Source organism: Onychomys torridus, chromosome 1 (assembly GCF_903995425.1).
Source record: "Onychomys torridus chromosome 1, mOncTor1.1, whole genome shotgun sequence".
NCBI lineage: Eukaryota > Metazoa > Chordata > Mammalia > Rodentia > Cricetidae > Onychomys > Onychomys torridus.
Genome location: NC_050443.1, coordinates 119,240,845 through 119,264,640, shown reverse-complemented (window position 1 = coordinate 119,264,640; position 23,796 = coordinate 119,240,845). Strand labels below are relative to the sequence as shown.

Below are 23,796 nucleotides of genomic sequence, written 5' to 3'. Positions count from 1 at the left end.
CTTGTGTTGCTAAATGAAACACTTTATATAATCTGTCTTGGCCATGGTGTTTCATCACAGCAATAAAAAGTAACTAAGATAGGCTGCTTATAAACAACAGGAGTTTATTTCTCACAGTTCTGGAGGCCACAAGTCCAACATAAAGCTAGCATCCAGGTGGGGTTCTTCTGTAGGCCTTGAGGCAGCTGCAGCTAGCTGCTGGGCATTCCTGGCTTTGGAGCTGTGTTACTGTGTCCTGTCCTCACCCTCACAGGACTTTCCTACCTATGTCTACCTCAAATCTCCCTCTCATCCTCTTATAAGGACAGCCTCTCCTCACATCACTGGATTTAGGGTCTACCCTAATCCTTAATCCAAGATTCTTAATTTAATTATATGTGTATGGTTCTTATTGACAAATAAGGTCACACTGAAAAGTAGTAGAAGTTAGGACTTGCACAGTGTTTTGAGGAGAGGGCACCATTCCACATAATCATCCAGTAAGAAGTAATGCCTCTTTGCCTATCATTGCCACCTACCCAACCACTTTAGTCTTGGGTTTTAGGTTAATTTCAGAATATTAAGGAGCATAAAAAAAATCCCCTGCAGATACCTTGAGGCACCAGCTCTTTGCAAAGTCCAAATTCTGTAGGTATAGGGCTACATGCCATCACAGATGGCTGCCCAGCTGCTGACCAGACACTTATACACAGCAACCATCATGGCCAAGGTTAGCCAGGCCAGCCTGTGGGACACAAACAATTTGCTGTGCTGGCCCTGGAGCTCTTTCCAGAAGCTTCCTTCTTCCTTCTTTCCTGGAATTGCTTATTCCAGTACTGAGAAAGGATGTCTCTATCCACAATGGGGGAGGGATCTGCAGCAGGGACTGCTGGGTGCATCCATCCATCTTTCTGGACTTCTACCCTTCGCACTGGGGTGTCTAATCCAGGAATGGCATAAAACAGACAACTCCAGATGACCCAGGCCAAACCTTTGGTTAAAACAGAGACATGGGTCTTCACTGTCAGGCAGGGCCTTGTTGGTGCTGACTTGGCAAATGAGAAGTGTGGCACAGAGCCACCTTGAAGACTAGGACTCTAGGGGACTGTTGAGGGGACAATCACATGCTGAGTTTCTTGTAGTAACTCAGGGACACCTCTTAGCTTGTCCGCATGAAATAGCCTTAAGCTAAAGATCCTTAACTGATCATGTGCATGAGGGTGGTGTGTTCCCAGAACAAAAGCTGGGATCTCATTGGCAGCAGAAGGCCACTGGATGAACAGCAACTACCCCTGCTCTTGTCTGCTTTCCAGTGACAACTGAGGACAGACTGTGGTACAAGCTAAATAGCCTCAGAACACTAGCCTGGGGCCCACAGCTTAGAGTCAGAGCTTGAACCTTGGTCAGAACATGCCAACATGGCTGTGGTAGCAAAGGTTGAGAAAGTGCCGGAGTAAAAGCAGGGGAATCATACTCAGATTTACATTAAAGTTTAATAATTAGAATTTAGCTTGTTTTCTTATTAATAGGCAGGGTCCCCTTTAGCCCAGGCTGGCTTTGAAGTCATTGAATATCAGATTTCAGTTATGAGCCATTGTGCCTGCCTTTTTAGTTACTGTTTAGATGCCTTCGCATCATCAACCTGTTCCACTTCAAACACAGCTAAATATAAATAAGAATTTTCGACATTTTAAAATGAACATGTATGTATGTGTATGTGTATATTGGTAAATAACCCAGGCTTGTCTTGCACTTGTGGGTAATCCTCTTGTACCAGCCCTTAAGTGCTGATATTCCGGAGGTGTGTGCCACCACATCTGATCAAGACTTCAAGAATAAACATTCTTTTTCCTTTCCTTCCTTCCTTTCTTCCTTCCTTCCTTCCTTCCTTTCTTTCTTTCTTTCTTTCTTTCTTTTTTTCTTTCTTTTTCTCTCTCTCTTTCTTTCTTTCTCTCTCTTTCTTTCTTTCTTTCTTTCTTTCTTTGTATTTTCTTTAAATGAGCAACAAGATCTCAGGAATCTCAAGAACTTGAATTTAAAAAAAAAAAAAAATCAATTCCTTGGGCCAAGGAGCTGGTTTAGTGAGTAAAGACACTTGACTGGAAACCTGACAACCTGAGCTTGATCCCCAGAAACCACATGGGGGAAGGAGAAAGTCCTCATACCTCCTGCTGTTGCATGCTGCACACACACACACACACACACACACACACACACACACGCACGCACATACACACACACACCAAATAAATAAATGTAAAAGGATGGCATCTTTTTCAAATAAAAAAAATAGATGCAGGAAAGTTACCTTAAATATTCCAAAAACATAAAGATGGAATGGATTCATTAATACAAAAGTGCTGCTGCAGTTCTGATTCTTTTTTTTTTTTTTTTTTTTTTAATTTACTTATTTATTGTGTACATTACAGATGGTTGTGGGCCACCATGTGGTTGCTGGGAATTGAACTCAGGACCTCTGGAAGAGCAGTCGGTGCTCTTAACCTCTGAGCCATCTCTCCAGCCCCGGTTCTGATTCTTAAGACTTTCTATCCATCCTTTTGTAATTCTCGTGTGATTAAAAGGTGAGTAGCTACTTGAAATAAGTTTTGGGCAGGAGTTGTAGCTCAGTGGTAGAGCAGTTGCCTAGTGGGTGTTTGGCCCTGAGTTCAATCCCAACACCACGGAGGGAGAAAAGCCTCCCCTGCCACACACACACACCAGGGGGGATCTTGTATCTTGATTGTGAGGGGAACAGATTTTTTTTTTCTGCTAGCATCTCTACAGGCTCCTGAACATCTACTCAATGGAGCCCTGCAGTGGGGATGGTCTTGGGCTCTGTTCTTAGCAACACAGATCAGGAATCAAATCCTTAGTGGACTTTGCAAGTTTTTAGCTCAGAGACCTCTGATCTCAATTGGATCCTCAGGAGTCCAAATGCTTTTGCTGGCTTAAAACATTAGTCTCAGCTGAGCAGTGGTGATGCAAGCCTTTAATCCCACTTGGAGGCAGAGGCGGGGAGATCTCTGTGAGTTTGAGGTCAGTCTGGTGAGTTCCAGGACAGCCAGGGCTACACAGAGAAACTGTCTCGAAAAACAAACAACAAACAGATAAATAAAAAAGAACGTTGGTCTCATTAGTGTTGCTAGGACTGCACGATTCTCAGGACATCCAATGTAGCTTATTGGAACTCTCTCCACAGCTTTGCCCCACTTGGAGTCACCACTCTGGGCATTTCTTCACAGTAGGGTTCTGAACTGCATGCCAGGAAAGCAGATGTTGATGCACAGCATGCCTTAGCACACACACCCAGCCCCACTCCTGTACAGAGACTTGAGGGACAGCTGGCAGAAAATATGGGGAAGAGAAAGGAGGAAACGTGATTAGGAAGGAAGAACACAAAGCTCAGCTCAGTGAGAAACCTCTGCAGCAGCAGGAATAGGGAAACATCCTCACTGCGAATTCTGGAACAGGCCCTAGTAGAGTGGGGTGGAGAGTTTAACTGGGTGTGTACAGGCCAAATGTGGTTTTCTGCAGGAAACTGCTGGGAACAGCAAGGGATGGGGGTGGGGACCAGTCAGCTTGATGAAAAAATAAAAATGCTGGTCACGTGTGCATTCAGCCCACTCGAAGAAGTGTCTGGGCTGCTCCTCTTGCTAAGGCTGATATGGGGGTGGGGAGAGTGTTGTCTGCCTCCGTGGGTTTTAGCTCCTACAATTTGCAACACCAAAACGAAGACAGATACAGCTCTGGGGTTCAGACAGGTAAAATGTTCGCTGTGCAAGGCCATCCGGAGACAAGACATCGCCTGACACACAGTATCCCTGCTGGAGACCTGAGGATGGTGACAGAAATGTGGCAGCAGGCGTCATGCGGGGGAAAGGTCAAAGGAAGGCCTGGCGCAAGTAGTGCATGAAATAGGGTCGGTCCTGACACACCTGGGAGACCACGGAACTGACCACACGCGCAGTCACCCGCGCTACCCAGACTTGGGCAGGGCTGGGTTCCCAAGACCCTGAGGCTGGACGCCTCGGTGGTCGCATATGAGGACGTGATGTAGACTTCAGCTCGGGCACTAAGCTAGTCAGTCAGCAAGCCCGGAGCAGCAACACCACCAGGAGCCCTGCCAGGATCTCGTGTTTTTGAGCAATCAGAAGACAGGCTGCACGAGCGGAAACAGATCCACCGCCACGCAGGACCCGGTCCGCACTCCGGGTACTGTCCCCACCCAGCGCTTTCTGCCTGGCCCGCATCTACGAGGCTCCACCTCTAACCCCGCCCACCAGCCATCTTGGCCCCGCCTCATCCCAGCGTGCCATGCGCAGGGTATATAGGAAGCTGGCGTGGCGCAGCGATAGCGTGCGGCGGTCTGTGGGCGGGACTTCCGGCTCAATGAATCGTCTTCCGGCCGTGCTTGATGGGTCTGGCCGGTCTCCTGACATGAAGGTGAGCCCGGCAGCTTCTTCTTGGACTGCTTCTGCTTCCGCGTCATGATGCCGGAGCTCTTGGCGGCGAGGCTCTCCCGGACAGAAGGGGCAGAGTGTGAGCGGGAAGGAGAACGCGTGAATGAGAGCGAGTGTGAGTGTGAGGGAGTGTGTGAGGGAGTGTGTGAGGGTGAGAACGATGTTTGAGGATGAACTAGTGTGAGGATAAACAGATATGAGAGTGTGAGCTAGTGTGACAAGGAGCAGATGTGAGGGTGAATGTGAACTAGTGTGAGAATAAACACATGTGAGGGTGAGTGTGCGCTAGTGTGAGAATGAGTAGATGTGACAGTGAGAAAATAAGTGTGTCAGTGTGAGAGTATGTGAGAAAGTGAGCTGATGTGAGGGCCAGAATGTGTACGGATGAGAGTATGTGTGGGATGAGAACAGGTGTGAAGATGAATGAATTTATTGGGGTGAGAATGAGGGGGGGCGGGTAGGAGCAACTGTGTTAGTGTGAGCGAGGGTGAAAGAGGATGAGAGCAAGTATGGAAGGGAATGTGACATTGTTCTTGTGTAGAAGTGTGAGGGCAAGCGTGTTCATGTGAGGGAGCTTCAGAGCAAATAGTAATATGAGACTATGAGAGCGCACAAGTCATTGTGTAGAATCGAGAGAGCCGGAAGTGATGGCACGTGACTTTAATCCTTTGGGAGGCAGAGGCAGGTGGATCTCTGTGAGTTCTAAGCCAGCCTGGTCTACATAGTGAGTTCCAGGACAGTAGGACTACACAGTGAGACCTTGTCTCTAAAAAAGGACGGTGGTAGGAGGAGAAGCAGCAGGGAAGTGTGTGTCAACATCGGCAGTAATGACTGTAAGTGTATGTGCCAGTGTGGTTGGGTATAGAGAAGCATGGGTGAGTGATGTATAAAGGAACGTAAACAGGAGCCAGTAAGTAAGGTAACGAAGTCAGAGACTTTAAGATGTGTGAGTTAGTGTGCATAACTTGTGGAGTCACGAGTGGAAGATGATGTGAGTGTGCAAACAAGCTAGTGGGGCCACAGTGGAGGCATGAGCTCAGTTGTGGCAGAATGGTAGCTGGCAGGCCAAGCCTGAGGTAGGAGGGTTCCTTCAGGTTTGCTGGGTGTGTGAGGATAGGCCTTACCCTCAGCACATCCTCAAACCTTGAACACTCTGTGTTGGAAAATTTCCAGAGGACTTTCCACTGGTCTCTAGACTGGAGCCCAGGGAGTCCAAGAGACAGTGTGCTCTGACAGAGCTGGAACATGAGCCATCTTATAGCAGTCGTGTTTACATTGCATTGTGCAGTTGGTCCTGGTGTGGTAGCCACATGCCCAAGGCTTGGTGGGCTGCCCCCTGCATTGGTCTCCTCATCTGTGAATGGGAATAACACTGATGCCCGACTCCTAAGCTGTGGAGAGAACTTGTGGGTAACTCACCAAGTTTGGCATGCAACATGTGGTCAATAAATGTCACCTGGGGTTGTGATCATCCTGCTTCTTACGTCACCTTCATTTCCAACCATACACTCACCTTCCTTCTCATATGAATAGTTTGCTCCAAAATTTGTTCTCAAAAGTGAAAATGTACAATGACCATTATACTTGCTATAAGAGTAGTGAATCTATTAAAAGAACTCAGAAGGATGAAAGTGTGGGACAGTATTTGCTTAGTATATGTGGAGCTGTGAGTTCAATCCCTGGTACTAAAAAGCTAATAATAGGTGGTGGTGGTGGTGGTGGTGGTGGTGGTGGTGGTGGTGGTGACAGATACTCAGGGCACATCAGTCATCATCCCTCAAGCCTTTCAATACCAAAGCAGGAGATCAGTGTGAGAGCCAAAGGCCATCTTTTGTTGTTATTGTTGTTGTTTTGAGATAGGGTCTCATAGCCCAACCTGGCCTCAAACTCAACTACATAGGTACAACTGACCTTGTATTCTTTTGTTTCTTGAGACCTTATATTCTTAATCTTTCTGTTTCTATGTTCCTAATGCTGGCATCAGGTCACAGATGTGACCCACCATGCCCAGTCTAAAAGTCTAAAGCTAGTTCTTTTTTTTTTATTTTAAAAAATGGTATATTTATTTTTATTTTATGTGTATTCATGTTTTGCTAGTATGTATGTCTGTGTGAGGATGTCAGATCCCTTGAAATTGAAGTTACAAACGGTTGTGAGCTGCCATGTAGGTGCTGGGAATTGAACCCAGATGCTCTGGAAGAGTAACCAATGTTCTTAACCACTGAACCATCTCTCCAGCCCTGCCCCCTTTATTTTTATATGTGTGTGGGTTTTGCCTGCATGTATGTCTATGCACATGTGTATGCAGTGCCCAAAGAGGCCAGAAGAGGGCATTGCATCCCCCCGGGACTGGAGCTGTAAGCAGCCATGTAGGTGCTGGGAATCAAACCCAGGTCCTCTGGAAGAGCAGTCAGTGCTCTTAACCGCTGAGCCATCTCTCCAGTCCCCTGAAAACTAGTTCTTAAAAGAGAACTGAAGTCAACAGTGCATTACAAAGTAGGGTTGACTCCGCTTAGCTTCTTTAACTCTGCACACGCACAACAGACATGTACACACAATTTGCACACATTAATTCATTTCTTTGTAGGAAGCACCTGGCATTTCTTGTTTTGAGTCTGCTTAAGGAAGATTTACAAGTTTCTGTTGTGACTCTTTTTCAGCCTCACTAAGACAGTCCTTCCAGTGGTATGGGATTTGTAGCCCCAGAGTTTCAGGACCTATAGCATGTTCTCCATTGTTAGCTTGATACAAAGCAGGAGCCAAAACTCAAGTAGGCCAAATTCAAAACATTCCATGCTACATGCAGAGTGTTTTGCCCAAAAGATCATCATTAATGCTTGGGGACAATGCACATTTTGATGTGGGAATACTGTGAGACCCTAGGAGTCTGCTATATGAAGAACACGATGGAGGGTTTTCCCTAATGGTCATCAGAGCAGTGGGCATTGGGAGCCATGGAAGGTGCAATAGCACTGGGCACCCTTCGTATCCTAACACATGCCTCACCCATGCACACCCTGGTAGTTTAGAAAGTTGGAGACCCACATTTATGAGCAGTTAGGTACATGGTAGTAGTATTGTGTTGATTTTGGTTCTGCCTTGCTGCCAGACACAAACTAATGGATCTGTTTTCTTCTTCCATGTGTCCAGATAGATCCCCACCTTTTTAAAAAGGTTTTTGTTTTTTAAGTACACATAGATGTTTGTGTCTGTGTGTGAGTATGTGAGTACAGGTGTTTACAGAAGTCAGAATGGAGTGTCAGATCCCCTGTAACTGTGATTATAGGAGGTTGTAAGCACTTGCTGTCGATGCTGGGACCCTAACTCAGGTCCTCTGCAAGCACAGTGCATACTTTGAGTTGCCGAGCCATCTCTTCAGCACATCCCATCTCCCTTATTTTTGGCAAGTGAGTATTTGAGGTTGACTGTAGGGCCTCGTGCATCCTAGAAAAATGCCAGATTACTGAACTACATTCCCAACCCCTTTTTCCTCCTCTTTTTATCTTGAGAAAGGGTTTTTATAAGTAATCTAGGCTGGTTTAGTGGTCTAACTTAGAAGTCTGTACTACAGACATGCTTTAAACTTTAGATTCTTGTACTTCAAGTCCCAAGTAGTGGGGCTGTAGGCCTGGGCCACCAGGCTAGGCTTCTTTACACCCTTCCTTCCTGTAGGTATAAAGTCACAGGTCCAGATAAGGAGGTGGTAGGCAGAGGGGCTTTTGACTAGGTGAACAATGGCCCAGTTGCAAATCTAGACAACAGATATTAGTAGCAACTCAAGATCACAGGGAACCTGGACATACTCTCAGTCCTGGACTACTTACCTCTGGTTTCTTATTTCTTTCCTTCTGTGACCCAGTTCTTCACCCAAGGGAGAGAAGCCTTGCTTATGTAGGTGTAGAGGCTAAAGACATCCCTGGGAACTAGGGTAGTCACAGTCTCAAATTGGCCAAGCAAGCTGTGGGTTTTTCTGGGCCACTGGTCCCAAGCCTATACTGTGGTCAGGACTTCCCATTCCCCAGAGAGCTGTGAGCCACAGAGTGAAGCAGGGTAAACTGAGATACAGAAAGTTATTTCCTCTTAATTCTCATTTTGTCACAGAGGAGAAACTGGTGGGGTGGGAAACAGGGGGAGGGAGGCATGGATCTTACCCCTCTGAACAGCCAGCTTTTAGAGCAGTCAATGCCTTTACCAGAGGCTCCAACATCCAGTATTATTTTATATACTCTATAGTTCTTCCCTAAGTCCTCAGAGCCTCTGGTCTAGATTTTCTAGTGGTCTGCCAGTCTTTTAGTTATGGAATCTTCCTGGTTTGCCTTACTCAAAGACCATGTGTTAGTCATAGTTCCACACAGGTGTGTTGGTTGGGGTCCTGGGGGTGCCAAAGCTTGGAGGCTTACTGCCACAATCCTGGCTTTCCTCAGGAAAGTGAATGCAAAGGGAAGCAGAAGGGAAATAAGCAGCCAGCCCAGGAGGTCCTGGGGATGGGCAGGCAGGCACTGGGGTGGGCCTGTCTAAGGTACTGTTAATGGCTCATACCTTGCCTGGCTGCCTTTTCTGGAGCCTTTCAGCCTAGGTTCTGGTATCCTTACGTGCTCTTGACCACAGGGGAAAGCTGTATGCTCATCTCTTGGGCAGTGGGCTGGGACAGTCTCCACAGAACCCTCCCTTTCACTTGGTCTAGTAAGCTGTGTGTTGCCAGAGACATGCAACTGGATGGATATACTTCTGCACACCTTGTCTTGAAGTCCCATGAAGGACTGACAGCCCAGATGGGCCATGTTTATACAGAATTTTCTAGGACCTAAAACTAATGAAAATTCAGTGACAGGAAATGATCACTAGTTCCCTATCAGCTTCTACTTTTGCTCCTTACATACTTTCTTATGTGAGCATATGCACATAAAAACAAGACTGTTGTGCTAGGATGATGGTATATGCCTGTAGTCCTGCCACTATGGAGGCTGAAGCAGGAGGATCTTGAGTTGGAGACTAGCTGGAATGTTCCTAGCAAGATCCTATCTCAAGCAAATGACAACAGACTATGTTGCAGAAATGCAGTTTCTTGGTGTTTTTGCATTGATCACCGTCCTAGGCACCTCCATGCTTGTTTGTGTTCCAGTATCAGAAGTGCTGGGTCCCTAAGCTTGGTTCCTGTGTGGGGGACATCCTTGAAGTGGAACTTGTAAAAGGAAGGAAGCATATGGTGGACAGTGTAGTATTTATGGCCACATTGTCCTTCAAAAGGCCTTTCCCAGCTGAAATCCCACTTAGCCCAAGCATCAGTTGTTTTCCCAGGAAGCACTCTGTAACCCTTCACATACTAGTGGAAATCCATCTTCTGTTTCATCTGTGTCTGTTTCTTTCATTTCTGAAGTCCTAAGTAATTCTATATTTGAAACTTGGTTTTGGATTTTTAGTGGGGTATTGTTTACTGGGATGTCTTTTTGGTTTATTTGTTTGCTTGTTTATTTTTGAGACAGAGTTTCAGGTAGCAGGCTGGCTTCCACATCCATACCTGGCCTTGAACTGATCCTCCTGCCTCTACCTCTCCAAGTTCTTGGTTACAGACATGTGTCACCACACCTGACTTTCTTTTCTTTTTTTTTTTTTTTAAAGATTTATTTATTCATTATGTATACAGAAGAGGGTGCCAGGTCTCATTACAGATGGTTGTGAGCCACCATGTGGTTGCTGGGAATTGAACTCAGGACCTCTGGAAGAGCAGTCAGTGCTCTTAACCTCTGAGCCATCTCTCCAGCCCAACTTTCTTATTTATAATATTTCTTTGGCTGGTGGTGGTGCATGCCTTTAATCCCAGCACTCAGGAGGCAGAGGCAGATCTCTAACTCAAAGCCAGCCTGGTCTACAGAGTGAGTTCCAGGCCAGCCAGGGCTACACAGAGAAATCCTGTCTATGCTGAAGAGAGAGAGAGAGAGAGAGAGAGAGAGAGAGAGAGAGAGAGAGAGAGAGAGAGAGAAGAAAGAGAAACCCTGTCTGAAAAAAATTAGTTTTTTCTTTGAATATTATGGATAGTTATGGGTAGAAATTTGTCAAATGTGTCCCAAATAAGTTTTTCTGACTAACTTGTCTTTAAATTTGCTTTTTCTTTTCTTTTTTTTTTTTAAGATTTATTTATTTATTATGTATACAGTATTCTGTTTTCATGCATCCCTGTAGGCCAGAAGAGGGAGCCAGATCTCATTACAGATGGTTGTGAGCCACCATGTGGGTGCTGGGAATTGAACTCAGGACCTCTGGAAGAACAGCCTGTGTTCTTAACCTCTGAGCCATCTCTCCAGCCCTGCTTTTTGTTTTCTAAATGAAAATTTTACTTAACTTTTTTAAAACTTTGAAACAGGTTGCTTGCTATGTTGCCCAGGCTAGCAATGAACTCCTTGGGCCCAAGCAAGGTTTTTGTGTCAGCCTCCCCAGTAGCTAAAACTATGGACACTTAACACAGTGCCCAGCTTTGAAAGTTAAACATTTTTAAAACTTTATTGTTATTTCATGTGCATTGGTGTTTTGCCTGCATTTATGTCTGTGTAAAGGTGTTGGATCCCCTGGAACTAGAGTTACAGACAATTGTGAGTTGCCATTTGGGTGCTGGGAATTGAACCTGGGTCCTCTGGATAAGAAGTCAGGGCTCTTAACTGCTGAAACATTTCTCCAGCTCTGAAAGTTACACATTTTAAAATATTAAACTCTGATGATACTTTCTTTTGTATTCTTTCTCATTATTGATATACTTGGAAAAGGCTCTACCCTGGGATTACATAAGTAGTTGTCCATAGTACCTTCTATGGCTTCATTATTTCCACTTCAGCCCCATTGCTGCTGAGATTTCTTTAGATTTGAGGGGAATGTGGAAGTCACTTTTCCTAGTTGGGTGGCTGTTTGTGGTTGGGAAGACAGCTTTGGACAGCTGTTGTCTGAAGGGACCTGGTGATCTGGGCAGGGAAATCTAGATGTTCTAGTGACTTCAGTAACCAGAACTGGCCTAAGAGCCCTGAGGACTTAAGCCCTATTAAAATAAGTATACTTGTCTAGTTCATGCCATATCCCTGTGCTAGTCATCTGCCTTCATATACTCCTTTCTTTCTGCAGCCCCCTGGACCTAGAGGTTGGTTCCTGCTGTGACACACCCACCATGTGGCCACTTCTTCATGTTCTCTGGCTTGCTCTAGCCTGTGGTTCCGTTCACACCACCCTGTCAAAGTCAGATGCTAAAAAAGCTGCCTCAAAGACGCTGCTGGAAAAGGTAGGGAACTTGAGGTGACCACAGTGGCTAAGAGATAACCTGTCCTACCAGGCTGGGACCTTTGTGAATCAGGACATAGGAGAGTCTTAGCTCCTGGCGGCATAAACAGCTTTCTGACAAGCTGGTAATGTGCCAATAGGTGGCCTTTGTGACTCTGGGGATGAATCTTGCTAAGACTGTGTGTTTACAGCCTCTGGACTGGAGGCAACAGACTCTTTGGTATCATTATCTTCTCCACTCAGATTCTGTATCCTGTGATAATTCCATCTTCTGTCTGCTTTCGCTATCCCATGGTTGTTGAATTCTCTCATCTTTACAGCCCCAAACTGTGTTTCCATCATGGTCCTTGTGCTGTTCTTTTGGAACATTCCCAGGGATTGCAAACCCAAGGGTGGTCCCCCATCCAGCTCACTCCTGAGCCCCAATAGTCCCCGTGCTACTGGCCAGGCTGCTGACACAGGACCATAACTATGACCCAGGCCTGGACTGATAGATACTCTGTGCCTTGGGGCAGAGAACCACTGGGCTTCTCTATCTGTGCTAGATGATTTTATGTCAACTTGACACAAGCTAAAGTCATCTGCGAGGAGGGAGCCTCAATTAAGATAATGCCTCCATAAGATCAGGTTGTAAGCAAGCCTGTAAGGCATTTTCTGATTAATTAGTGATTGATGGGGGAGGGTCCAGCCCATGGTGAGTGGTGCCATCCCTGGGCTGGTGGTCCTGGGTTCTATAATAAAGCTGGCTGAACCATGACAAGCAAGCTGGTAAGCAGCACCCCTCCATGGCTTCTGCATCAGCTCCTGCCTCTGGGTTCCTGCTCTGTTTGAGTTCCTGTTCTGACTTCCTTCAATGATGAACAGTGAAATGGAAGTGCAAGCCAAATAAACCCTTTCCTCCCCAGGTTTCTTGGTTCATGATGTTTCATCCCAGCAATAGAAACCCTAAGACACTGTCTCTCACAGGAAGACCAGGGAGTCAAAAACTATCAGGGAAGGCTTTGATGAACCCCCAAAGTGTGGACAGAACTAACAAGTTGAGAACCTGATGGAAGACTTCTAGGAGCAGAGGTGGGAGAGAGGCAGGCATCCAGATTGGGAGACTCAGATAGGGCTTGGCCAATGGGATAGCATATGCTTGTCATGTCCTCAGTATATAGACCTAGGGTGCCTAGATGCCCAGTGGTCTGAGTGCTAAATGTCAATCTTCATATGTAGAAGGAGCCACTGTAGCCTCCTGCCAGATCTGTAGCTCAAATTAAGGGTTGAATAGCCCTTGGCAAATGCTACTGTGCTCACTGAGTGCTAGAGCCCTTCTGAAATACGTCATCTACTGTGGCCTTATTCCTCTACCTATAACGTCTTCAGATGAGCAATGCCATGTTAATCCAGAGACATGGTCTATGGCTGAACAGAACAGACTTGCTGCTGCCACTGCTGTTTCTAATGCCACATTCCATGCAGAGAACAGATGTCAGACAGCTTTCTTCTCTCCCTTTTGTTTCAGACTCAGTTTTCAGATAAACCTGTCCAAGATCGGGGTCTGGTGGTGACGGACATCAAAGCTGAGGATGTGGTTCTTGAACATCGTAGCTACTGCTCAGCAAGGGCTCGGGAGAGAAACTTTGCTGGAGAGGTCCTGGGCTATGTCACTCCAGTAAGTCAGGGTTCTGTGGTGCAGAACAGGGCTGTGCTCCTGGCTGTGGTTTTCTCCCAGTTCCTGCTGCTGTGAGACTGTAGGAGAGGTGCTAGCATGAAGATGTCAGAGGGAAGGGTACCAGGGTTTTCTTGGGGCTTGTTCCTTATGGCTTCAGGTGACCCCCATCAATTCCTCCTGACTATAGAGGGGGACTCTAGGGCTGTGTAGCTCAGGGTGGGGGCTTATAGAACCCTGGTGAAGGGACATCGGCCCAGATCCCAGGCAGTCCCAGTAGTTTTGCAGAGTGGGAAAAGGGAGCCCAGGCAAGGGACTAATGGCAGCTCAAGTCCAGCACTGCTGATACTGATGGCTGTCCTGGGCGTGTCCAGAGCATCAAGTGACAGCAGCATGGCAGTGCAGGTATGTATTCACCTGTTCTCTGTCTCCTCTCTCCTTCCTCTGCCAGTGGAACAGCCATGGCTATGATGTTGCCAAGGTCTTTGGGAGCAAGTTCACACAGATCTCACCAGTCTGGCTGCAGCTGAAGAGACGTGGTCGTGAGATGTTTGAAATCACAGGCCTCCATGATGTGGACCAAGGTTTTTCCACTTCCTTTTTATCTGTGCTTGCTCTGAGGGCTAAGAAGAGTATGATAGTGTGCACATGTGTCTGTGTGAGTATAAAAGTGTAGTGTGTGGGGTGTATGTATCTGAGAGTATGTGACTCTGGCTATGTACTTTTTTGTTTTGTTTTTGAGACAGGGTCTCACTATGTCTCTCTGGCTGTCCTAGAACTCTAGGCTGGCATTAAAATCACAGAGATCCACCTGCCTCTGCCTTCAAAGTGCTCAGATTAAAGGCCACCACACCCAGCTAGGTTATGCATTATGACCAGTGAGTATTAGTGTAAATGTGTGTGAATATATTGATTGTGACTATTATTATAGGCCTGTGATCCCTGCTACTCAGGAGGTTGAAGCAGGAGAATTACAAGTTCAAGGCCTATCTGTGTATGATTCTGGATGTGATTATAGGAGCGTGATCATGAGAGATGCCAAGTGTGACTAGGTATATAACTGGGTGTGAGTGTGACAGACATGTAGTTTGCTGTCTCACACCACATGGCTGGGCCCAGAGTGAAGTCTGGTATGTGGAGTGTGAGGCATGGTCTGCCAGCTAAAGATAGTTCCTAAGGTGGTCACCACTGTGAGGTCCTCTATGTGGTCAGCTATGGGAGGTGAGAGACTGTCCAGCAGATGACAGATTGAGGAATACTGGGAATTTGTGCCCTCTCCTTTCCTTTCTGACTCTAGTCCTGGGAGCTGTTCATTGTTCCTTCTCTTGAAAGTCAGGGCTGCATGTGAGCGTAAGGAAAGCAGGCCCTGGGGTGACTTGTGCAGCTGGGTGGTGAAGTGTTGGCTGCCTCTTTTCTGTCTCTTCCTTAGTGCTCTGCATTTGGTGTCCAAAGAGGAAGATAGGCTAGAGAAGGACAGTTCACTGCTGACACATACTGTTGGGAGGGGCCTGATCTACACAGCTGAACCACGTTTAACCTCTGACAGAACCGGCAGGAGAGGGTTAGCTGGTTTGGGAGTTCTGAGACCAGGGGTGGTTTTCCCCGATGCTATGAAGACCCAGGAAAGATGATGGGAAGAAAGGACTCCGAGCAGGAAGAAGGAGTGGAATAGAAGAGATAGAGGATAGGGTGACTGTAAGGTTGCCCCTGGGAGGAGAGGAGTGAGTAATGGTCTGGATCTTTGGACTAGACGTATGCTGTATACTGACTGTCCCTTTTATCTCTAACAGGGTGGATGCGAGCTGTCAAGAAGCATGCCAAAGGCCTTCGAGTAGGTGAGTGCAGCAGGCCTGGGCATGGTCAGGAGAGCAGCCTCAGCCATACCATGTAGATGGCACAACCTCCCTGAGGATAGACCTAGGGTCCTTTCTTGTTCCTTCCAATCTAGGCTGTGCTACTTGAGGGTCAATCTCTGCACTAAATGCTCTGAGTAGTCAGCTGAGCTTGACTACCCACATAAGCACCTCCCTCCTTGGCTCATAACTTTCCTGCATAGTGCCCTCTCTTCCTTCTTTTCTTCCTGTCTAGCAAGTGTTACTGAGTTTCCTAGAGCCAGACTGTAGGCTGGGCCTGCCTGAGGGTGACATTGTTCCTACCTTTCTTATGCCGCTGGAGCTCACAGTTTGTATGAGAAGGAAAATTTTCCCAAAGAACAGCGCGGACCTAAGAGCAGCAGAGGAAGCCTATGGGGCTCAGGCTTAGGGGAAACCACTGGAGGCTCAGAAGCAATGACAGGAGGGGACCTGTCATTTCATTCCACTCCTGTGGTGTAGGAGTGGAAGTCAGCAGGTCAGATGGAGGAAGACAGGGTAGCAGCAGCAGGATCCAGATGAACTGGGGTCTGGCCCAGCCGGTTTCCTGAAATGTGGAGCCCTCAGTGTATTTGATATGTTAGCATCTCTTTGTCCCCTCCTTCCTTGCCAGACTGTGTGGGTATAGGGTATCTGCACTGGATAGATCCATGATTGCCTTGGATGGCCTCCCTGCTTGTCACTGGTCTGACTGGTCTGGGAGCCAAGGGGACACTTGTTTGCAGACAACAGGCAGCAGAGGGTAGTTCAGTGTTTCCTGGCCACAGTCTTTCTGTGTGTTCTCTCCTGCTACCAGTGCCTCGGCTTCTCTTTGAAGACTGGACTTATGATGATTTCCGGAATGTCTTAGACAGTGAGGATGAAATAGAAGAACTCAGCAAGACTATGGTCCAGGTGGCAAAGGTGAGACCTGTGCGCTCCTCCGGACCTTCCTGCTCACATAAGGCTTGGAGCATGGGCCACCAGGCCCCACTTCTCCAGACAGCCTGTACCTCCGACTCCCAACTCTCCACTTGTCTTGCTTCCCTCTCTGGCCGAGGATACACCCCGGTCACCCCACTCTACCCCCGCACCAACTCCTCTTTCTTTGTCCTTTTTTTTTTGGTTTTTATTTTTGTTTTTTTTTTTCAACAGATCTTCTCTGTGTAACAGCCCTAGCTATCCTGGAACTCACTCTGTAGACCAGGCTGGCCTCAAACTCACACAGATCTGCCTGCCTCTGCTTCCTGAATATGGGATTAAAGGCCTAAAGGCCTGTACCGCCGCCCGGCTCCTCTTTTTTTTTAGAAGAGAGTTTTGGTTTGTTTGTTTGTTTGTTTGTTTGTTTGTTTTTAGATTTATTTATTTATTTATTATACATACAGTGTTCTGTCTACAGGCCAGAAGAGGGCACCAGATCTCATTACAGATGGTTGTGAGCTACCATGTGGTTACTGGGAATTGAACTCAGGACCTCTGGAAGAGCAGCCAGTGCTCTTAACCTCTGAGCCATCTCTCCAGCCTTTTTTTTTTTTTTTTTTTAAACATAATTATTTATTTTTGTGTGCACATGTGTAGAGGGTAAATGGCACAACACATTTGTAGAAGGCAGAGGACAACTTGCTGGAGTTATTCTTTCCTAACATGTGAATTCCAGGGATAAAACTCAAGTTTTCAGGCCTGGCAGAAAGCACTCTTACCTGCTAAACTATTTTAGTGGCCTTTTTTTTTAATTTAAATTTTTTGGGACAGTATCTCACATAGCCCAGACTGACCTTTGAATTCACTATGTAGCTGAGGCTAGCCTTGAACTTGTGGTCCACCAACCTCTACCTCCAGGGTTGAGATTACAGGAAGCAGGACTTAACTCCTCTTGCCTGACTTTTTCATGGATATCTTCTTGTGCAACTGTGTCTTCCAGGGTGGGTAGCATAAGCCCCACGCAGGCTGTACCACCTTTGCTCATAGCTTTGGGAGTCCCAAAGGTAGGGTAGTTTTTGTCTCTAGGGCCAGAAAGCTTCCTTTGGCTAAAACCCCATAACTCTCCCTGGGGAGGGCCCATCCCTGCTGGCCATCGGTATGCCTGGGCTACTGCAGGGGTGGAGAAGTGTGGGCAATTGAGCACCTCTGCCCTTCTGACTGCTATGGGGTACCTCCTCCCCATGCTGCCTGCTTCCGAGTGCGTAGTGCAGACTTAGGTCTTGGCTTGTGAGTAAGTGATTGGGCTACTTTGCCAGGTGGGCAGAGCCAGTGACATCTTTTCTGTCTTCCCTTAATCCTCCTAGATTCCCATTTCTCCTCACCTGCCCATTTCTTTCAGAACCAGCATTTTGACGGTTTTGTGGTGGAGGTCTGGAGCCAGTTGCTGAGCCAGAAACATGTGTGAGTGGGAATGTGGGCAGCTGCTTAGTTCTCTTTCTGTCCCCTATGTTTGGAGGAACCAGAAAAAGGACTAAGGGAGAGGGAATCTGCCTGGGAGGGCCTTTCTTCCTTAGCCTCTGGGCTCTGGGTTGGGGTTGGGACCCTGTGAAAGGTGGAGGCCTACTCAGAGAAGCCAGGAATAGCCATGTGGCAGGCAGCTTGTCCTGACTACATTACTGTGCTAGTTTGGAGGCCCCTCTTGAATGGCTAAAGGAAATGGGGAATCCTCACCCAAGAGGACTCAGTGAGAGAAGGGTGGCCAGGTCTATGCTATAGATGTTCAGCTTGGACCCAAGTAGAGATTTCCCCACTGAGCACAAAGGAGACTCCCAGGGACATTGAAAAGAGACTGAATGAGTGTGGCCAAGACCTGGGTGTGATGATCACAGTGTCTACTGGGGATAGAATGCCAAGAGCATGAGAGTAGTCTACTGGGAAGAGGCTGCAGAAGGCCCTCATGTCTCCTTGCTACCATAGTGCCAGCTAGCAGACAACACATCTTAAACTCACAGGGTCCTACTACACTTTGCCAGTGAGACCAGGAAAGGAGGGAATCGTGGAAAGTGCCAACATCTTCAACTTAGCTTGAGGCTGACCACAACACTAAGGAATGACCCCTCCTTGATCCTTAGCTCAGGCTCTTTGGCTCGCCTGAAACAGCTACCTTTTCTAGCTCTGCCAAATGTGAGTTCTGCCCTGTAGAAGATGACACAAGAACATTTTGCCCTGCAAAAGGCTGGTGCTGTCCAGGTATCCACTCACAGTAGAGGTTTGTGCAGCCCACACCAGGTGTTGGGGCAGTAGAGGAGTCAGCTCCACCTCCTCTTCCTGCATAAGGGGTTCCACTTATGCTTTCTAAGCCACAGCTCAGAAGTAGTTCTCTTGTCCTTTGCTGTCTCACAAGATTCTGGGCTCCCTCTCTTAGAGGCTTTGCTATATACAGGAGACTGTAGGTTTCAACTGTGCCCACTTGGAGGCAGCATCACCACACAACTCTCCTGTGGTCTCAGGAGAGGTCCTGATTGAGATGAAGCACTGTAGGCATGGGAAAGAAAAGGTCATTTGATGAAGGGATGTCAAGGCCCTCCATTCTGAGAGCCCAGAGGAAGGTATGCCTAAAGCTGGGCCTTGCCCTTGTTGAAAGACCCCAGGAGACAACACAGTGGGAGAAGTGTGTTCCTGAGTTAATGGGGAACCTTCTGCCTGCAGTGTCCCTGAAGGACCCCAGTTCTGACATGAGGGTTAGGTGCCCCAGACTCTCAGCCATGTGACATCTCCAGGCCCAGTTTTGTGTCCTTGCTGGGCAGAGGGTCCCACCAAAGCTGACTGCTGGCAGCCATCCCTTCTTTTAATTCTGTAGACTACAGATCTATTAATCAGAGATTTGCTTTAATTCATTTGTGTTTTAGCACATTAAGTAGGCAGCGAGACACAGCTGCATTTTGTGTCTGGGCTCCCAGTGGGTCATTAATATTAGATAGGGAGGTCTAGGAGTGGGAGTATCAGTGTCTGCAGAAGGAGAGGAAGAAGTAGGAGCAGCAGACATGGGCCTTTGTGTTTAGGGAACAGTGGAGAGCTGTTTGCAGAGCAGTAACGGGGCTGAGGTCAAGGTAGAGGCCAGGCTCCTGAGTAGCAAAAGCCATCTGATTTGTGATTCCTTTGGACACTGCCCCAGGATGAATCAGGCTGTGGTAAGACACAATGGGAATATTTTAAGGAGACTACTGCCATTTCCTACTTCTCACTATTATAGATGTCTGTCTTGAGTTTGAAGAGTGAAGTCAGCATGGTTGGTACATATGTGCTTGCCCTTCATCCAAAGTTGATGGTAGGGCCTGTGATTCTGTCTCAGGAGACAGCCTGTTGCCCAGCTTTCCCAGAGCTTAGTGGATGTGTCAAGGAACTATGTGACTCATCTCTGGGGACTTTTCTTCAGATTGCCATCTGTCACAGTCATTTGCTCTTAGGCAGAAGCTGCTAGTCATGGCAGGAGAGGCTATGCAGGCAGCCTTCAGGGCCACCTAATTTCAGGTACCTATGAGGGCAGGCCCTGCCTAGCTTCCTGCTCTTCTTAGATTCCCCACCAAAGGTTCTTCTTCAGGGAAGGAGCCAAACCCATAATCTCCATGAAGTACCAGTTTGAGCCCCTAGAGTAGGTAGTGCTGTGGACAGCAGTCTGGCTTTAATCAGGACTTAATTCCATTTTCAGGGCTCATCTCAGTAAACACCGAGGGTCTTATAGTAGTAATCTCCCCCAAAATGTGGATGGCAACAGTGGCAGGGGACGTGATGGCCATTGGAGGCAGCAGTAGATTTTTGGGTATATCAGCTCTGTGTTAACCTTGCCTCTGGAAGATGCTAGTCCCTCAGTAAGATGGAAGAGAGACTGCTAACCAAGTGCCTCTTTTCTATGCCCCCCCCCACACAACTGGTCTCATCCCATTGTACCAGCCCTAAAGCTGGGCTCAACGGCTTCTGATCACATGCATTGGCCATTACTAGGCACAGGCTCAGAGACAGGCTGCCTGCAGGTTCTGTTGACGAAGTCCATATGGGGACACTACTACTGCCAGTCTCTCTAGAACTCTGTGGGGAACTCGTATGGAGTCCCTACGTTCAGAGTGGTTGTAGTGTGGGCCTTTGAGAGGGATGAGGTAGACTCATATTTGAAAGCTCCTAGAGCAGTCTTAGGCACCTCTTAGCCCTTAGATCTTGTATGTCCTTGAAAAAGACCATTCTGCTGCTTGTCCTACAATCAGGCAGAAGAGTCCTCTTTGGTGGGGTTGGCATTCTATAATACTGGGTTTCTGGTACTTCTGGTCCACCTGCATAGGTGGTGCACAGGTAGGTGACAAGTCACAGAAGTGTGAGAATAGGCTGCCCCAAAACTCTGTATCATACTTGTATTGCCCCCTGCAACCTGCAAAGTGTATACCAGCCCAAAGGACAGACAACTGGGATTTAAGTGCCCTTAGCCCTTCATAGCTAGAGTTGTCACACTAGAATCACTGGTACTCAGGTTGAAAAGTTATAGATCAATTTGGGCCACATCAGAGAGACTGAAGCCATTGTTATCCAGTGGTTGGCCACTGAGAGGACTCTAGATCATTTGCAGAGATGTGCTAGGGGCAGGTCTTGTGGCCAGTAGAGCACTCAGCTTTGGCCCTGAAAGTGTAGAACTTGTCAACCTGTCTGACAATGGAGCTGTTCCTGAGGGTCCAGCTGTGCAAGAGGAAGGGAAGACCTCCTTTACACAGCAACAGTAGAGTCTCCCTGAGTTGCATTGTGTCACCTCCTTTAAGATGGCCACCTTTGGGGAAGCAGCTGGTGTTGAACATGTCACAGGCAGTCCATTAGAGGGGTAAGGACTGGGCTCCCAGGCCATGTGTGGAGAGAAGCTGACATTTGTCCTTAAGGTACACCACCAGCTGCCTCCTCTACCTTCTTGTCTGGTTCCCCCATCTCTTGCCTCCTGTTCTTCTGGTATTTACTCCAGGTGTCCTAACCCATCCTTCTTCCCAAGGGCACCTACCTGGTATGTTGCTCAAAGTATTTTGTGGTGTTCCTTAGTCTGAAGGTGACTAGGATTCTTCTGGGTCAGTGTTCTTGGCCCTTAATTGACTCCAAAACACCCCTTCTCTGGGGATTCCCAAGTATGAGGAAAGGCAGACTCAACTGGGGTATAGAGTCTCCTTTTCCTCAGTCCCTTCATGGGTTCTCACTGAAGGGTTGTATGGGAAACTCTGTGCAGGGTCTTGCAGTTCTGCAACAGTCCTAAGTCTGGACTTCATCTGCTATGTTCTTGAAGCACTGGGTGCCAGGGAACCCCACAGTACTCTGGGCTAACCTTGAATTTTGGTTCTTGCAGAGGCCTCATCCACATGCTTACTCACTTGGCTGAGGCGCTACACCAGGCCAGGCTGCTGGCCATTCTGGTCATTCCACCTGCAGTCACCCCTGGGTAAGTGTACTCTAGGGATGGAAAACAGTCAAGGGCCCACCTCTTTCATCAGCATGAGCTCCCCTCTGCCCCCCAAAAACCTTTGAATGCTATTTACCTTCTGCTTGGGTTGTGAGGTAGGAGAAGCTGACCTGCAGCTCTAACCTGCTTTGTCCCTCAATATAGGCATACTATTGAGGAATTCATCAACACAAGAATCCACGTGTTTAGATGTAGAGTCTCATTATCTGTCCCTGGGGCTCCGGGGCACCTAGTTCAGTGCTTGGGCTGACAATACTTGCTATGACTATAGCATGTTACACTGTAACTGGGCAAGCTGCTGCCAGCTGGGGCTACTGAAAGGACCTGGGCCTTTGTTCCAGACTCTGGCTCTTTACCATTCCCAGCCCTGGGAGGCAGCTCTTTTGGAACCTGTGGGAAAGATGTAGTCTAGTGAGTGACCTGGGTACTACAAGTGAAGCCAAGGCAGTTGGATTCCCGTGTCCACCTTGCCTAGAGCACCTTATAGAAATCACCAGTGTTTGGCTTAGAAATAACAATGCTGGGCAATAGGAGACTCAGCATCACCTGAGGGTAGACCTGGGGCGCAGCAGGCAGAAGCAGGTATGAGATGGGGAAGGGATAGAACTATTGGGTGGGAGTCCTGGGAATCTTTCTGGTATCCACCAGCTTCCATGAGCAGCCCTATTTGGGGATGTGGTACCACGTTAGAAGAGTGCTTTCTTCTTCTAATGCCCTTCTCTCTGGTCATCTTTGAGCCTTCAGCTATCTGAAATAACAGTAGCTGGATGTGGTTGGATATGCCTCCAGGGCCTGTGGTACATCATTGGCAGGCTGATGGACGCTTCTAAAAGAAATGGCTTGTGCCTTGCACGTTGGTGTGTCCTTTTAATCTAAGCATTTGGGAGACAGAAGCAGACAGATCTCTGTGAGTTCAAAGCCAGTCTGGTCTACACAGCAAGTTCTAGGCCAACCAGGACTCACAGTGAGATGTTGTCTCAAAAAAAAAAAAAAAAAAAAGACTTGAATTAATGTAGCATCTACAAGGTGCTTGGGCAGCGGATACACACACTAGTTGTTAGAGACCTACCCAATGTCACCTAGTGCCACCTGTCACTACAGATGATACTACTCATGCAGTTCAACACTTAAGACCCACCAGCTCAACCTTGAGGATGCCAAGGCCCTTTGTATGGCCTGAATATCTGCCTGCTGTCTTGACTTTTCTCCCTAAACTTCTTCCCTCAGCTCTCAGCTGAGGACTGTTGAGAACAGCTGCAGGCTCTCCACATTGATTTCAGGCCCATCCCAGGAGTCCTGATCCAGAGTGCAGTGCGCTCTGGTACTCTAGGTAGGAACCTGGAAAGTGGAAAGCATGAGGGCTGAGCTCTAGTCTAGGTGACATGAGGTAGGTCTCCAGAAACTAGTGTCCATGTCATCTGCCCAAGCATGTGACAGATACTGCATTAACTCATCACTTTTTTAAAATTTGAGACAATATCTCACTGTGTAGCCCTGGCTGGCCCGGAACTCACCATGTAGATGAGGCTATGTTTTAATGTGTAGAACCTATGTGTGTGGTGGGGCTCTGTTTTACTCACACCAAGTCTTTTGCTTGGTGTTGTGCAGTGATGCTCCTCATTCCTGCCTGGGACTCAACTCTGAGGACCACCCTCTACTAGCACCTCCCTTTACTGTGTCTGCTGAGCTGCCCACGAGATGCTAAGTGAGGAGGATCCATCTCTGTCTTGATGGATCCCAGGCCAGGTCCCCACCTGTAGCTCAGTGACCCCACCCTTGCCAGTGAGAGGAACTCAAGTCAGGGGTTTGTCCAGGGGTTGGGGCCTGTGTTATTCTCCAAGCTGCATCTTCTTCATATGAAGCACTTAGACGGTCTGACCCCCTCCCCTGATTCTTGAGCTTGCCCAGGGCTGGTGAGGGTGTAGCAGAGTGGACATTTTCTTCCTCAGCTGAACAAGTAGTCTTGTTGACCTAGAGGAGAAGAGGCCAAAGCCTCCCGGAAGGGTCTCTAGAGCTGTGGTCTCAGCTGTGCCTCTGCCAGGTTTCTGTTTCTGGATCTCTTGGTGTAATGTTAACTGGGATGTTATAGCTGGTTGGAAACTTGGAGTGGATAGTTTGGAAGTCTGGGGCAGTTTATGAGGCTGTGGAAACTGCCCTCAGATTCTGGTCAGGGTTAGAGTGCCAGATTTT

At 47.6% G+C, this 23,796-nt stretch overlaps 1 protein-coding gene across 1 annotated transcript in view; it reads left to right on the top strand.

Annotated features, from left to right (window-relative positions):
- The first annotated feature begins 4,323 nt into the window (after positions 1–4,323).
- Chid1 (chitinase domain containing 1) overlaps positions 4,324–23,796 on the top strand; it is a 37,623-nt gene continuing 18,150 nt past the window's right edge. Inside the window, exons 1-8 of the mRNA XM_036170758.1 lie at positions 4,324–4,422; positions 11,547–11,700; positions 13,207–13,356; positions 13,805–13,937; positions 15,144–15,188; positions 16,021–16,127; positions 17,524–17,585; positions 21,493–21,585. Coding sequence (XP_036026651.1) covers positions 11,590–11,700; positions 13,207–13,356; positions 13,805–13,937; positions 15,144–15,188; positions 16,021–16,127; positions 17,524–17,585; positions 21,493–21,585 — 701 coding nt within the window. The 5' untranslated portion in view covers positions 4,324–4,422; positions 11,547–11,589. The remainder of the gene's footprint in view (positions 4,423–11,546; positions 11,701–13,206; positions 13,357–13,804; positions 13,938–15,143; positions 15,189–16,020; positions 16,128–17,523; positions 17,586–21,492; positions 21,586–23,796) is intronic.